At 31.3% G+C, this 18,329-nt stretch overlaps 1 protein-coding gene across 1 annotated transcript; it reads left to right on the top strand.

Annotated features, from left to right (window-relative positions):
• Positions 1-6,482: 6,482 nt before the first annotated feature.
• On the top strand, positions 6,483-17,593 carry LOC128184971 (cell death abnormality protein 1-like). Its single transcript, XM_052854632.1, has 7 exons — positions 6,483-6,556; positions 13,267-13,331; positions 14,328-14,453; positions 14,533-14,613; positions 14,718-14,843; positions 15,962-16,084; positions 17,350-17,593. Exons 1-7 carry the CDS (start codon positions 6,483-6,485, stop codon positions 17,499-17,501), a joined length of 747 nt encoding a protein of 248 aa, XP_052710592.1. The 3' UTR covers positions 17,502-17,593.
• Positions 17,594-18,329: the final 736 nt, after the last annotated feature.

Raw genomic sequence — 18,329 nt, 5'->3', positions numbered from 1 at the left:
CCAAACTATGGAAAAGAATGTCAATTAAGATGTCATTGCAATAAGGATCTATGTGATCCTGCTAATGGGTGTAAAGGTAAGAAGGTGTGAATTGTTATTCATGCCTTGAAACGCCCTTCTTAACTATCTATAAGAGGAGTTTTGATTCCGTTTCAACCGAATTAAAACATTATGTATTTTTATTTGTTCGTATTAAGAATTCAGACCGTTAACATATAAACAAAATCGTTTGTTCATTTAAAAGCAATTGCTCACCAAAAGCCCTTACAATGATATTAGTGACGTAAAAAAGTGTTATATCTTGACCGTTAAAGGGGCATGGTCACGATTTTGGTCAAAATTATTTTTTCGATTTTAATGTTTACAATGCTTCAGTAAAGCATGTTAAAAAGGCAACCAAAATGTGAGTGTCATTAGTTGAGTTATAAGCGAGTTACAGAGCTTACAATTCTTCGCTATGTAAACAAAGCTTTTGTTTACATTTTGAATGTTAAAGTGAAAATTCCAGTTTTAGACCTAAACCGAATGTGTTAATCGTTAGGAACTGTTTATTTATGCTTAAAATGAATAAGAATATAGACAAATCAGCTTGAAAAAGATTTTTACTGGCATATTGAACCTATGTAAACAAAAAAAGGGCACTAGCCTTGTTTACATGACGAAGAACTGTGAGCCTTGTATCGTGCTTAAAACTCATCGACTGGCGCCCAAATTGCACACGATCATTAGAAATACATTCCTAAAGCATGATTGTAAATAATAAAAACCGAAAAAAAAATTCACCAAAATCGTGACCATGCCCGTTATAGGACGTTGTTTACCGAGGGATTGAGTTCTCAAATTTGGAAAGTTATAAAGTTCAATGTCATGAGTAAAATTTGTTCTAAACACAAACGGTATTCTGATATGAAATATTTTTGACATAAAAACGATAGTTCTACTATGTTTTGAAATTAAGCTCAAACAAAATTAGGCTTTTAGGAAAAAAGCGGAAATTCAAACTAAATTTTAATAATTCTAATTTTTTTTTTCTGTGAAATATTTTTGGCAGTACCGTGATATTAAAAGTTAAAATTTAAATTGTTTATCAGCATAGTTTTGCATATTTTTCTGTTGGTTTTATCTCACCTTTTTATGAAGAAAAACATAGGTCTTATGCACTACAAAAAAATTTATTGTTTAAAAACGATAAAGACACTATGATTTAAAATATTAATCGTTGACTTCATATAATGTAGATGCCAGCAGAATCAGTTCAATTTAATAAGTTAAATACTATAAATGTTTTTATATTATCATCATTCAGTTTTGGGGGGAAACTTAAACAAAAAAGGGTAGGGATTTCAAATATGATAGAAAAAGAAACTCGGACCTGAATATTTATAAAACTTGTCAAAAAAAACCTAAATGCTTTGTATCTATTTAGTGCTACTGCCATTCATAAACTGTAGTTCATTTTAATAGACGCAATTTGTTTTATTTTCACAATATAGAAAATTTCATATTGTAAAATGATTAGGAATTTTTTCCTAAATTTTCCAAAAAATATTCAATTGCCATTAACTTATAATGCTGGTCATTGACCTACTTTTTTTAAAATTGATATATAACACTACAACTGAAGATTTACAAAACGTAATATATATTTTTCATTATCATCAGTAGCATTTTGTTTTTCATTTTGAGTATCAATTGTTCTTCAGAAATTTGATCTACTTGGGAAATAAATTGCAAATGAATAATATATATTGTTAACCGTTGCTTACATAACATAATGAGGATAAAATACAATGGTGGTGAAGTATTGTATATTTTATAGATTTGACAGGCACAACAAAAACATCACCTTTGAAGGAATATATTGGCATTCCACATTCAACTGATTCAAAGTCTTCATTAAGACACTATGATTATGGTAAAAAATCTATTTTCAAGGTTTCTGAAGTTAATTACATTATCTAAGTATGCTAAAATGTTATTTTATGACGTTTTGTTTAATGCAGTTTGATTTATTCATAATCACTCATTTTTAATGTGCTCAATTTTTGTAAAGAGAGTACCAGAATTACCATCATCACCAATAAGAACAAAGCGCCTAACATATCCAAGTCAACATTTAACACTTCTCCAATAATGGAATACAGTAAGATTTTCAATTTATGACAATCCTCTTTAACTTGACTTGTTAAAGTATGTCAATGTTTGTGTTTAGGAGGAAGCCGGAATTGCCGTTATCGGTTTCAATTTTACACTTGACGAAATAGAACCTAGTAAATATGGAAACACTCGGTTCAAAACATAATCTTAATAAAGGGACATATTTAATTTTAAAAAAAACGCCGTAAGCTGATTAGTATATGAAGTAAATGCCGACAGCCAAGGACGAGACATCACTCTGACGATACATGTATATAGTCGATACCAGATGTTTTGTCCGTGTATGTGATCTAACCATTAGCTTTTGGTAAGTCATCAGTATCTCTATATACTATATTCAAGATTTTGGTGTGTGATTGCATCCTGTTTTTTTTTTTTTTTGCAAATATACCACGAATAGAATATATATCAATAATATTTAAATTACTACACGTTAAACGATGTAAACAAAAAAAACCCCAAAAAACTGTAGTAATGTATGATGTCTATTTTGCATCATTATTAGACCAATGTACATGTATTATATATATATAACAAAAGTGATATTTGACAATGTATTGATAATATTAATTTATTCATTTACATTTATTGATCTTTACATGTATAAATTATAAAGCGAATTTATGCAAATTCGTATTTGTTTGTAGTTTTAAAACATTAATGATTATATCTTTTTTAGGCTAAATTTCACAAAATGATATTGGTCGAACCATCGCATAAATCATTCCCTGTAAATTCGGCAAACGAATAATTGCCTAAAAAGACAGGTTGTCAAAAAAACAGGCCTATTGTTGAGTTTGTCAGTTAATATTTGTTTGTTTTATTCAAATTGCAACAAAGCATGCTTTTTCCATGACTTTGATATCATATCTATAAGACACACCTTTGGCGTTTGGGTTCGTCCTTGACAAAAACACACACTTCCGAACCACCAGACAAGATTTCGGCAGCGATGATTTTAATTAAAAAAGTTGATTTGAGGTGTCCCTGACCAGTTGTCGTTATATATTTTTTATGAAGTACATTAGAAAAACTATAATTTAACTAGTCTTTTTATTTGATTTTTTTTACAAGCTGTGATCGCCACGTCAGATATTTATACCTAATAGTATAAAATGCATTAATATTTAAGAATCATGCAGAGAATATCAGTATTGCCTTTCTCCTTCAGTTGCATAATACTTTTATTGTTTTCATCAACAGGTCTGCTATTACCATCCAGTTTCAAGAATGAATCGGAGAAAAGTAAATGTAAGATAGTTATTAGGACTTTAATGATCTGAATCATCAAGACACGCTTGATTGCATCAGTGTTTCTAATATCGTACCTTGTTTGACTGTTCATTAACGTTAATGTTAAGAAGTCTTTCAACAAATATATCTTATTGTAAAAAGGTTTAGATAACAAGATATTTCTTTTATTTGTTATCATTCACAAAATCGACATTTGGTGTTTATTTCTTTGTAATTGATAAAGTATTGTAAAAAAAAAAAACATAGTATCTTCTTACATAAATTAATTCATTTATTGGTTAACTTTAAATCAGGCACGAACAGAAATTACAAGATATGTTATTGTCCATAAAAGTTCGATTTCATTTCATATCAATCAATCATGCAATGTTGTTGTTTTAGGAATATCCAGTAGTAATTCGCTGGCAATTAAAACTGTGTTATAATGTAAATAAATTTTCGAACATAGTGAAATTTTGTCGATTTTTTTTTTCCAAATGAACATATTCTACTGGCATTTAGTACAAGTAGTTGGAAGTTTCTTTCCTACTGATGAAAATAAAAAAATGTGCAAAATCCTTGGGTTTTGCTACATTGTTTCAAAAAAGGAACAATGAAAATATTTTCATTTAGATGGACATTATATAATTTATGTATTTAAAGGCCGGGGTCGACCTAGATTTTCTGCCACCTGGTAGACAATTAATCCTATAAGGGCAAAAAGGCGGGGCTACCTTCATCTCTGTCGGTGATGCTGATAGGATGTGGCTCAGTCTGCTTTGTTTATATACTGGGGAAAACCCAATCTATTCAGAGGGGCTGTATAAATTTTCATATAGAGGGATTTTGATCAGTTTTTAATTTTATTTGTGTTGTTTTGTAACATATATGTGTGAAGATGATAAAATTTCAATACTGATATATGGCATCCCTGAAACAATGATGGTTTCAAGCATGAAACTTGATCCAAGTAAAATTTAGCAGTTCCCCCGCTTACAAAGAATAATCAGAGGTTCTCTAGGGATATTTTTCATTCAACTGATTAAAATCCCAGTCGATTTTCATTATGATGTGAGAAGAAAATATGAACACTAATTAACAGCTGGTTGTTGAGAACTCAAATACGACGTTAATAAAACTTTCATTTGCTTTTACAAGCAAACATATATTCATATAACCCTTATTTACCCCATATTAGTTATCCTCTGGTGGGAACTAGAAACCAGAGTGAAATTGGAGGGAAATGGAAGGACATCACAATAAGCAGGGGGAAATGAATATTCCAGCTTTCAAAGTTACTAAATGTCGTGGAGAATCTTTTTTTTAGCTTTTGACACACTGAGTTGGGATTTTAATGAAGTTCCTGTTGAGACAGTGATGGGGTTATTACAAAATTCTTAGGACAGTGACCCACATTTTGATGACTTTGTGATAAGTCAGGTTCGGCAGACTGAAGATTAAAGAATGTCAGCATTGCTTGTGTTGTGTCTTACATCACAGTGAAGTGAGCGAAAACATTTCTTTAACGTATTTTTTTTTTCTTTAACCTGATATTTTGTTGGATTTAGTTCTTGCGAAGGTAAGAAACGCACGGACAGAAGATTAATATCATCCAAATTTTAACAAAACAAGTATCTGTCTGAGTCAAAATTCGGGCTAATATACTCTGTCCCAAGATATCTTGGATTTACATTATCCCTAATTGCATAATATTTATAAATACCTCAGGTTCAAACGATGTTCATTCAAAAGTATAAAAAATTTCCAAGATTTCTCAGTCGAAATGCCCCTGTTAGCTTATCAGGTTTCAATACAATGCTACAAAATGTGATGTCTACGGGGATTTTGTATTGCAATAAGCCCGGATGATAACGTTGTAAAATTGCACGATGTATTCCGAGTGTATTCCGAATGAAGAAAAGATGTAAACATTCCCCATTATAAATCTCCGTAAGGAATCATTTTTCGCTCCCGTGAATTTTTCCGAGTGAAAGAGGATAATGTGTAAATGAATTTATCTTGGAAATTATCCATTTCAACTATTTCAATTGCACTTGTTTCACAGGTATGAGTATTTTTATTAAAATTCGTCCAAACGTGCTGCATAAATATCTTGGGACAGACAGTATTATTTACTGAATTATTAAGAGTAAAACAGATCGAGATTCAGAAGACACAATGATTATTATCGTCAACATTAATCACTAAAAATTATCTAATATCAATTGATGCAAACCTATACATGTATGTCTTCCAAAATATTTGGGTCAAAATACGACATCGTTTTCTTGAGTTTTCCAGAGAAAAACTACAGATCGCTAGATCATGTTTTTCAAATTACATGTAGCCATGTTTAATATTTATTTTGAAATTTTGCTTTTACTAATCGTCTGATATAATGATTATTGTATTTCACTGAATAAAAATAAATGATTAAACTTTCTAACGTGTGTTTTATTTCCGCTAGTAATAAGGGAAACTCACCAACCACGCAAATGTAACACCCCTACCCCACAAATATACACACACCCCCAAAGTTGTTTTGAAAAACTTATATTTACGTTCCTCTCAAATTAATATGTTCAGATGTACATATATGTATAGTATATGCCCTGATTTACGATGTCTTTATATTTTGACTTTTAAGTACAATAAATATTTTGTTAAAACAGACAACCTAACACGAAAGTGTCTAATAAACATTTACCTATCTATTGTTCTTCGCTAATGGTCTACATAAACGAATCAAAATATTTTTTTTTAACATATAAGCGGGACAAGTATGATTTATACTTCCGGTTAAGTAGAAGGATTCAATTTTTGTCGATAGATTTAATTTTTACCTTGTAAATATAACAACTAAGCTTCACTTCTGACAAATGAAAAAATGCTGTAATGAATGGTTGTTTTATAACAAAGTGTTTATGACTTAACGTTATATTACAAGAAGGAAACATTATTTAGAGGAAACTTCAAACTACTCTACTAAATGCAAGTATACTTTGAAGTGGTATTGAACCGGACTTAATTAAAATCTATTTAAATATATAGAAAATAATTGTCATTAAATCAGGTTTCTAAACAGTGTTCAGATGTTTTCCATCTACGGTGTCCTTTTGCTTCTGCGATTTTTTGTTTTCCTTGTATCTAAGGAGATACCTGCCAGGTAAAAACGTTTTTTTTTACTAATTGCATTTTAACGTCACCTGGAACGCTCGGTTTGCGTAATGCAATTTTTAATGTCGACCTTCTTGCGTTCATAAATCTTTTTAACTAAAACGGATATCCGTGATCCCTAGAATAAGGATTCTGAATACAGGATGGGCGAAAATGGTCAAAACGTATAATGATGTATAATGTTTAAAAACCTTCGTCTGTACCGACTACGTATTTAGAAATACGATACAGCTGTTTACTTGAATTAAGTTGTTTTCCTAAATTTAGCTATCTACTTAAACTTAGCTGTCTTCTTTAATTTAGCTGTTTACTTAAATTTTAAATTTCATGATATCTAGAGCAGTATGGGGTTAGGGTGGTCATAGACTATAATTATTTTGCTTAAAAATCTTCTTTTTCTCAGCTGTTGAATTTTCTTTGGAGCTAAGTAGATATTCAAAGGAAAGAATGAAGCTGTTTATCAAACTAAAGATATCATGATAGCCCTTGGGGGATTTAGTTTTGGGTGGATGAAAAAGGGCTGGGTTTTATAATTTAAATACCTTGCATATTCAAAAAGATCCCATAGTTGCATATTATACTGTAATACATCATCTTTAAATCCTTTTCATTAAAAGCAAATAAACACTCAGTAAAAGTGCTTCAAAAGATGAAAGTCATCATACCTTTGGAAAAGTAAATTTTAAAAAATATATTGCAGTTCATGAAAACAAGAGTCCTTGTCATATGAAAAAAATGACAATAACAAACTGTCAACCATCTCAAAAGTCCATAAAACGAAATATAATTCAAAGCAGAGCAACACAGAGCTCTAAATAGATAGAGGTAAGATCAGGTGCTTAGGAGGAGTGAGCATCCTCTGCTAACCGGTCGCACCCGCCGTGTGCTCCTTGTCACGATTGGGCATGTTATAATCGAGGTAAATATCAAAATCGGGAAAAATCATTATAGGGAAAAACAAAACGTTGATGATTTTGGTTTGTTTGTGATGGTCAAAATACAAACCTTGAGCTAACTCGGACCTCCATTACATCGAAGGTAGGATCAGATGCCAAGGAGGAGTGAGCATCCTCTGCTGACCGGTCACACCCGCCATGTGCTCTTTGTCGTAATTGGTGATAAAACGAAAAAGTAGTTTAGATGATTAGTGGAAGATTGTATTTGCTGACAATCAAGGTCGTTGTATTGACCATAGAGCTTACAAAAAGATATCTAAACTGAAATATAAAGGCAGATATATCTTTTTGAGCTTAAAAGTTATGCAACGATACTTTTTGAAATGATTTGTATCATTTTAAAAGAAATTGTACATGTTAGTAAAGGAATTGAGACACAAATATAAAGTACCATCTGTACTATTTTTTAAAAAAATTATATCTACTTTTATCAGTATTTATTCAATTCGGTAAAAATGCAGAAAAAAACAAGACTTTGAAACAAGGATAAGAGAATATTGAAATAAATTTATAATTTTATAATTCAATTTACCTTCATTATAAATAAAATGAAGCAAGTACTTGTGAATGCATCTATGTGATAAGTATTTTGTTTACATTTGTAATTCATTTATGATTGGTGTAATGTACAAACATATTTTTATGATACAAGTCATTATGTCGGTAAATTTGAAAAAAAAAAACTACTCTGGCTTAAATATCATTTTGTCAGTTACCGTAGTTTGAAATTGTATTGAAATTTCCTCAATTATTTTTGATACTGAGTATACTAATTAAATCCTTTATCAAGACTTCTGCTTTTGTTTCTGCAATGCAGATACATGTAGCATTCGAATAAATGTCTGAAATTCCGCAGACTGAAACTAAATTGAAATTTACTGAAAATAACTTTTATTACAGTAACTGTTATGCCTTTATCATAGTTTATCAAGTAGCATGAAATGTTACCCAGGTCACACAAATCTGTGAAAAACGTGAATTTGATAGACTATACATGTAAACAACAAGTGTATCCGTGTAGATTCATAAAATAAATTAGTTTACGTGAAGGCCCTGGTTCTGGGGTTTTTTTGGGACTCCTTCCTAATGACATTTTAATTTACAATCTTAGCTTTAGACCATTCCAATATGTTTTGTTTAAACATTTTGAATAAACCAAACAATAATGCTATTGATGGTATTCCCGTGAACTGTCTGATCTGGTGACCGTCTAAAAAACAACCCTCTAAAAAACGAGTTTTTTGTCAATTAACACATCAATCGTTTTATTTATTCCATCTGAACAAATGAAACGTTTATTTGGCATAAAGTGAAAATGGTGACTGGCTCTTTATTTCCAGTTTTACAATAGAAGTGATCTGGTGGTGGCATCAACCGCTTGTTGGAAAAGAGCGTTGGTATAGTTGCACCTTTTTTGTATTTAGATGCTTCAAATTGACTTCACGTCGAATCAGCCGCAAACAGCTTTATATTTATCCCCTTGCGCAACTTGATGCGAAGGGGATATAGCATACCTGCTGTGCGTGTGTGTGTATGTTTTGTCTCCTTAAGCTAATAGGCAAGATTCAAAGAAAACCTTTACATTTTTTTAAAAACTTCATACACTTCTTTAGTATGGTAAAGTCACAAACATCGCCATTTCAAACTGGAATTATATGTACAACTTGACAATAGACATTTCCAGTAGTAAATGAAACGTAAACATTTCAAATCAATAACTTGATATTTTGTTGGATTTTTTCTTGTTAAGGTACGAAACAAACGTTTTTAATACTGGTAAGTTAAAAGGATGCCAAAAGGGGAAAATAAATTGAAGCAGACAGAAGATTATTATCATATAAATTTTAACAAAACAAGTAGCTGTCTTAGTAAAAAAAAAACCGGGCTACTGATATTATTTCCCGAATCATTAAGAGTAAAACAGGTCTAGATTCAGAAAAGACATTGATTAATATCGTTACATTTATTATTCGAAAATTATCTAATATCAATTGCTGCAGATCTACATGTATATCTTCTAAAATATTTCGGTCGAAATACGACATGTTTTCTAGAGTTTTCCAGAGTAAAAAATACAGATCGCTAGATCATGTTTATCAAATTACATGTAGCCATGTTTAATATTTATTTTAGCTTTTACTAATCGTCTGATATAATGCTTAATGTATTTCACTGAATAAAACTAAATGATTAAACTTTCTAACGTGTGTTTTATTTCCGCTAGTAATAAGGGAAACTCACCAACCACGTAAAGGACGAGTGCACTTATGGGCCCCGGTAAAAAGTGAAAAAATAAAGATTCAAATTAGGCATATTTTCCCCCTAACATTACCTATTGATATCTTTTCCATAAGAATTAACAAGTTATAGCGCTGAATTTATTGTATATAAAAAGCACGAAGCCTTACAACATAGTAGGGGTCAGCCGACATTCGTGATTTTGTATAGCAAATCGAGGACGGGCATTCATTTCAAAGCCTTTGTTTACTGTCGGCCTAACCGAGTACAAACTTGTGGAAAAGACAAAATACGCATTATACATTTAGAAAACTCCTGTGAAAATAAGAAGTTTGTGCTACATTAGGCTGGTACCTAAAAAATGAAAAACGTATGAAAATTTCAAGGTTTTTCCTATAGCAAGCGATAGCTATTACCTGCGTGACCCATGTTTGAAACAACGCATGGAATAAATTATTTTAAACAATCACGTGGGTTTTATCAAGGTAGACGTTTGTCAAATGTGCTCACTGTAAAACATTGACACGTAATAAATCGCTTTCCATTAACTTTGTATGGTCAGAAATATTTGTTTGATTACTATGGTAATATGCAACTTCAAAGCTTTATTCGATTTTTTTTCCAGACATAAAATAATGCATAAAGTATAATTCAGCAAACGCGCCACTCGATCCACCAACAGAACAATGTTGATTTAAATGTCTCCTCCCTCTGATTTAAATAGACACAATTCAAGCAGGTTCGGTTCGATTTTTCCGGATTTAAATTGTTTATAGACATTTAAAAATCCTCAATTTTTTAAACTGTTTTCTTATTTTGGAAAACTTAAGCGTGCATATAAATCTGAAGTTTCCTTCAGTCTTTAACTATTACGAGAAAAAAGCAATTTGTTGACATTTTCTACATAAAAACGGCACTGAAAAAGGGCCCATTCTCTATAGCTTAAGTGCACTTGTTCTTTAACACCCCTACCCCACAAATAAACACACATCCCCAAAGTCGTTTTGAGAAACTTCTATTATATTTACGTTCCTCTCAAATTAATATGTTTAAATGTACATATATGTATAGTATATGCCCTGATTGACTATGTCTTTATATTTTGACTTTAAAATACAATAAATATTTTGTTAAAACAGAGAACCTTACACGAACGTGTCTAATAAACATTTACCTATCTATTGTTCTTTGCTAATGGTCTACATAAACGAATCAAAATATTTTATTCAACATATAAACCAGACAATAATGATTTATACTTCAGGTTAAGGAAATGAATTCAACTTCTGTCGATTGATTTATTTTTTACCGTGTAAATATATCAACTAAGCTTCACTTCTGACAAATGAAAAAATGCTGTAATGAATGGACGTTTTATAAAAAAATTGTTTATGACTTAACGTTATATTACAAGAAGGAAACATTATTTAGAGGAAACTTAAAACTGCTCTACTAGATGCAAGCATACTTTGAAGTGGTTTTGAACCGGACTTAATTAAAATCTATTCAAATATATAGAAAATATTTGTCATTAAATCAGGTTTCTAAACAGTGTTCAGATGTTTTCCATCTACGGTGTCCTTTTGCTTCTACGATTATTGGTTTTCCATGTATCTAAGGAGTTACCTGCCAGGTAAAAAATTATTTTTTTTTACTAATTGCATTTTAACGTCACCTGGAACGCTCGGTTGGCGTATTGCAATGTTTAGTGTTGGCCTTCCTGCGTTCATAAATCTTTTTAACTAAAACGGATATCCGTGATCCCTAGAATAAGGATTCTGAATGCAGGATAAAGCGAAAATGGTCAAAACGTATAATGATGTATAATGTTTAAAAACCTTCGTCTGTACTTCTGCTGACTCTAAGTAGAAACCGACTACGTATTTAGAAATACGATACAACTGTTTACCTGAATTAAGTTGTTTTCCTAAATTTAGCTATCTACTTAAACTTAGCTGTCTTCTTTAATTTAGCTGTATACTTAAAATTTAAATTTCATGAGATCAGGTGCCTAGGAGGAGTTAGCATCCTCTGCTAACCGGTCGCACCCGCCGTGTGCTCCTTGTCACGATTGGGCATATTATAATCGAGGTAAATATCAAAATCGGGAAAATGTCATTATAGGGAAAAACGAAACGTTGATGATTTGGTTTGTTTGTGATGGTCAAAATACAAACCTTGAGCCAACACGGACTTCCATTATACATCGAAGGTAGGATCAGATGCCAAGGAGGAGTGAGCATCCTCTGCTGACCGGTCATACCCGCCATGTGCTCTTTGTCGTAATTGGTGATAAAACGAAAAAGAAGTTTAGGTGATTTGTGGAAGATTGTATTTGCTGACAAGCAAGATCGTTGTATTGACCATAGAGCTTCCGAAAAGTTATCTTAACCTGATATATAAAGGCAGCTACATTTGTATATCCTTTTGAGCTTTAAAGTTATGCAACGATACTCTTTGAAATAATTTGTATCATTTTAAAAGAAAGTGTACATGTTAGTAAAGGAATTGAGACACAAATATTAAGTACCATCTGTACTTACTTTAACAAAAAATTATATCAACTGTTATCAGTCTTTATCCAATTTGGTAAGAATGCAGAAAAAACAATACTTTGAAACAAGCATGAGAGAATATTGAAATAGATTTATATTTTATAAAGAATAATTAATTCAATTTACTTTCATTCAAAAAATGAAATGAAGCAAGTACTTGTGAATGCATATATGTGATAAGTGTTTTGTAATTTATTAATGATTAATGTAGTGTACAAACGTGTTTTTTTATACAAGTCATTATGTCAGTAAATTTGAATCAAAAAGAGGCTTCTCTGGCTTAAATATCATTTTGTCAGTTACTGTAGTTTGAAATTGTATTGAAATTTCCTCAATTATTTTTGATACTGAGTAAACAATTAATTCCTTTATCAAAATTTCTGCTTTGGTTTCCGCAATGCAGATAGCATTCGAATTCTAAGTCTGAATTTCAACAGACTGAAACTAAATTGAAATTTACTGAAACTAACTTTTATTACAGTTATGCCTTTATCATAGTTTTGCTATTTTTCTTCGATGCGGAAACCTTCTAGAAATAAAGTATGTTGCTTTCGCTGACTGAAACCTGATGGAAAACTTCCTGAAGCAATGTATGAAGTTGTGCATTGCGGAAACCATACATAAACTATCAACGTCAGATTACACCTACGTTTCCATATACATGCTGTCTCAGTTTTGCAGAATCTAGATTTTTCATCCAATGCTTTGCACCAAAATTTTAAGTTTGATAGTCCCAGTTCAAAGATTTTATGCAAATAAGAGGGTCATTACTATAGTTTAAATTTCTGGAGTATGTAATTAAGGTTTAGACTCCAGAAATAAGCTTGAATTCATATGTGTTTGGACTAAGATGCTAAGCTGAACATTTTGGCATGTGAGCTTCTTTGTCATTACCAATGTTAATTTCTTTTTTACATTTGTGAGAAAATCTCTCCCTATGTCTTATTTAGAAATGGTTCTACTTTTAATGCTGATGAAACGAACATTCTGGACTACATGCAAGAAAATCCTCAAGGTTTATTATTTACTTTTGAATTTATTTTATAATATGTGGTATTTAATTTTTTTTATTGAAAAATGAAGTTCTTTTTCATCATTTTATAGTTATAAGAGTAAAACTTTTATATATACTGCTTTTTTTACAAGTAACACATTCATTTGCATTCACGTATTCCTCAATGCTGACATTGATATGTTGTATACAGGGTTATTTTCACCCCGTGGTATTTTTGCTCTCCTTCTCTTGCAAACGGTTTTTTTTCGTCTTGAATCGTTAAAAAAAAGTTCATCAAAGTAAGATGATATGCGAAATTACAATTAGCTCATTCTTCAATTCGTCCGCTGACAACGAGGGCGAAAAAAAAAAGACGGGGGAAAATTTTACCGTTCAAAAAAGACATAATTAATATATTTTTCATCGAATTAAACGTTTTAGAAAAAAATTGAATATTATTTACTTAAAACAATTAAATTTGTCTTTGTTGTTTCACAAATGCATGTGAAGTTGTTGCAAGCATGATAGTGAATTGATAGCTGTACGACCATTTTGTAATTTTGGGCAATGATTGCAATCGCTTAGTATCTGGGGGGGGGGGGGGGGGGTACATGTATTTGTTTTTGTTATTTTTTTAATCTAAATTGAGTGTACAAACATATTATTTCATGAATTATTTTGTAGAAGGGAAACTTAACGTATGATTATTCTCTCTACGTTCATTCTCATGAAAAAAAAATTTCCTGCTTGAAACGGATACACCTAATACTATAGTATCGTTCTGGTTGTTTGTTTTTTATTGTTTTTGTTTTGTTTGTTTGTTTTCTTATTTTTGTTTGTTTGCTTGTTTGGTTTTTTGGGGTTTTTTTTTTTTTTGTTTTTTTTTTTTTGTTTTGTTTTTTGCGCTTTATGAAACGCAAAGATTTATTCCAAAGTGATCGCGTTATTTCTGATGTAATTTGTTTATTAATCATAATTTGCTTTTCTAATATCATACATCATTTAATTTATATACAGCCTGCAATGATGGATATACTGGTCCCAAATGTACACTTCGATGTCGCTATCCGAGCTACGGGAGGACATGTCAACAATTTTGTAATTGTGCAGAAAGCTTATGCAATAGTACAACTGGATGTGAAGGTAGTTTGACCAATAGTAAAAGTGTTTAAAGTGTAAAAATTGTTTTTTTTTACTAACAGTATTTCTAACAAATTCAAAGGTGGATCGCCGACGTTTTCAGTGGTATTTACAAAAAGTTTTAAGACCGACGCTGGCGTTCAAATACCCACAGATGCAACAGGTATGTACGTGTAGTTGTTAAATTGTTTCCATTTAATATAAAATGTTTCAAATCTAATTGCTTTCATTTTTTCATTTGATCTCTTACATATTGTTTATTTAAAGCCTGCCGAACTGGATACACGGGATTGAATTGTGATAAAAAGTGTATATATCCCGGGTTTGGAGCTGGTTGCCAATCGGAGTGCAATTGCAATGTAAACCAATGTGACCATGTCAAAGGATGCATTAGTAATGTTATTTTGTTCAATTAAATCCTTAATTTGCAGATATTCTGCGCATGCAGTATTTGCCTAATATCTGTCTTTCTGTATCAGTATTTTAATACTTGGCAATCTCATGATCACTTAAAAATGATTTGGGCATTTTTTCTGTTGAATGTTTTACATTAAATCATCGAATTATTCCTGGTATTTTTATTAGTCCCCTACCGGTGGCACCGGAGGGGACTATAGCTTTCCTCTGCGTCCGTCAGTCTATCTGTCCGTCCGTCCGTCCGTCCGTCCGTCTGTCTGTCCCCTTCAGTTTTCCACACTTTTTTTTTTTATGCATTTGAGGAATAATATGAAATTTGCTGAATAGCCTCAACATGTCAAACTACAGATCAATTTTACACTTTTGTAGCGTCTTATTGACATATTTTCGAGAAAATTAATTTGTTATATTCCAATTTTTTAATGTTCGGGTTCGTTATCGGGTTCGGTGTGTATTGAATAAACGAGGCCAGTATGTAGTCAGTAATAATATCGTGCGTTACTTGTACCATTCCTTTTATCATTTCTAACAAACAAATAGATTCTGTAAAATAGTGACAAGCATTGTGTTGTAAATTTAATCGGCAGTTTTTTTTTTGGTATTATTACAATCGGGTTCGTTTTCGGGTTGGGCTGTTTAACTGTTTGGTTTGATTCGGGGCACAGAAGACGGTAACAAATGATATTGTGCATAACAGTGCATTGTTTTCACAAATTTTTACCAGCGAATACAGAATAGACTTGGCGAAATTCCAGGAGGTGAAATAAAGAGTATTATTTTACCTATTTTGTACAGTATTTAATTTCTATATCAACTATATAGTTTTAATTTCCCGGCTCTGTTCTTTTATCTCAGATTAAAGCATGACATCTCGTTTACAATAGCTTTGAAATAGTTGTATGTTTGGAAGCTTTCATAGAATAATACAAACCGGTAGGGGACGTGTATTGCTTATGCAATACTCTCAGAATGCTTGTTTAGTTTGTTCTGTGGTGATGACGCAATAGTGGCATTTTAATCAAAACAAATAAGTTGAGATACTTTTTTTTGGAATCGTTTCATGTTACGCTAACAAAATGAATTATCGTTTTAAGGCATGCATGGATTCAGTAGAAACAACAGTACGCCTGATATTGGATGTCTATATCCTCGCTATGGAAAAGATTGTCAAATGACGTGTAGATGTGAAGAGATGTTCTGCAATACAAGAAATGGTTGTATAGGTATAATAACAATAAAAATGATTAACATTTTAGCAGTAATTAACTTAATTTTAAATTTCCGAGGCAGTCATTTTAGCTTTAATCGATATCAATCTTATATTTGATACTGTAAACAAATTTTTATACGCAACTACTTTATTTTGCGATTTACTGGAGAATACTAGTTCGTGTCATAATCAAGCCTTATCTTCATAAGATTCGTTCTTAAAGTCATACGACAAGGATCAGATTGCATCTATATTAAATTTCTATATACCGCATTCATTCTTATATTCTATAAGCAGTGGTTTAGAGGCACAAATGGAAAGTATTTGGGTGTGATCTTTTTGGAAGGGGGATGAACACATCTGAAATGTGTATACAAACACAAGAAACGTTGCTTGACAAATAAAAATTCTAGGTTAAAATAGATATTAGCTTTAAAAAAATGCGTTTATAAATTTAATGAAAATGGGTAACCTGCATACGCACAGAATATTTTTAAAAACCATATTAAAACATGAAGACTGCCAAACCCAAACGAGGAAGCACTCTATTCCATTATCCCCGCCAATAGAGTCTGATGGAAAATATTTTAAGGTGGAATAACACATCGTCACAGAATGGCTGACCTCTCATCGAAACGACATTTCCTTTTATTAAAATGATTTTATCGAAAGCAAGATGTAACTTACTTCAAAGGCGAGTGGTTAACGTGTCGGGCTTGTGATCAGTACTTCCCGAGTTCGAGTCCCGCGAAGTCTTTTTTGCTATTATAGCTTTTTTATCCCCAAACTGCAAATTTTTCACTCATTTGACATTTGTACAGTTTGTTTATTATCTGTGATTTTATATCTTTCCTAATTAAATAATTTACTGTTAATCTGAGTGATTTTTTCCAGGTGTGTTATTCAACCTTAAAGGGAAAGGAACGTAGAAAGTGGTTTTGGCAATACTTGATATAACCCCTTTTTACAATTTATGTTCATCTAACTTGATGAAACTTTCAAATTGCGTCTGCAGGTTATGTTTAGTATTCCATTTTGATTCAATCAACTTTCTTGTAAGTTGATTCAATCTATATGGATAGGTTTGTACATGTAAAAATAATTAAAAACGCTATTTCATTTTTTTATATATCTATTAAAGTTCCGGTGTTTAAAATAAAATATGGGATTTACATGAATGTGTGGTATAACGCAATTATTAAATGTCGTCTATTTGCATCATTAATGATTAAAGAAAGAATTGTGACGTTTTTCAATGTAACTGCAAATAAGGTATAGTACGTTTTTATCATTTTTCACTGACAGATAATTGTACATCAGATAAACACCACAAAAGAAAGCAAGCAATGATGTTTACCACAGTCATTCTAGGAGTATTGGCAATGTTGCAGTTCTCTGTCTATTTTTTATTGACATGGACTTAAAAACGACTGTACAATCATTTAAAAGCCTTCATTACTAAAATAAATTACAATTTGAAGGAAGAATGACACAAAACTTCAAGGAACGCAATATGTCACATGCCCTAATTACAATTCAAATTGCGCTCTGTGCACGTAACTTTTTTTTTTACAAAAAAAAAACATCCGTATGCACATTAATTGAGGTCAAATTTTTTTATGCTAAGAACTATGGTAAATCTGTTTCTGTCAATATGCAAATTAATGTCATTTTAAGAGATAGAATGTCGTTGAACTTTGAATTTAATTTTTCACCATTTATATAACGTTTTTTTCATCATCCAGATTGTATCTCATACCATATGTAGTGTACATCGATGGAATAAAATGTTTTAAAATTTGTCTTCTCTGTATTAATTATGAAATCATTTTTTCCTTGTTTTATAATTTACACGCAATTTAGAAAATGGAACTAAAAACGAGGGATCAGTAAACTTAATTAAATTATTATTTTACCTTTCATCCTACGATTTTTATTAAAATTTTAATAATCGTGAAAAAACCCAAACGATTTTTATCACGATTATAATATTTCATATTTTAAGAAAGTAGCTCTTTGTCGATTTTTTGTTTTTATCAACGATGAAAGTGTCATGGAAGAGCAGGAATTAGATATTCATCTGTCATCCAACAAGTCCTAAATGCTATTCTGTTAAATGCAATGGTCGCGATTATCACGAGTGTCTGACAGCTTCTGTAAATGTACAATGAACGTGTTATCATTTCCATCATTTATTTTTTTGTGAGCTTGCTCACAGTACCTTTAGTTGGTTTTTGTTGTTGTTTTTTTTT

Source organism: Crassostrea angulata, chromosome 5 (assembly GCF_025612915.1).
Source record: "Crassostrea angulata isolate pt1a10 chromosome 5, ASM2561291v2, whole genome shotgun sequence".
NCBI lineage: Eukaryota > Metazoa > Mollusca > Bivalvia > Ostreida > Ostreidae > Magallana > Magallana angulata.
Note: the sequence above shows the minus strand (reverse complement) of the source record. Positions and strands in the feature narration are given on the sequence as shown.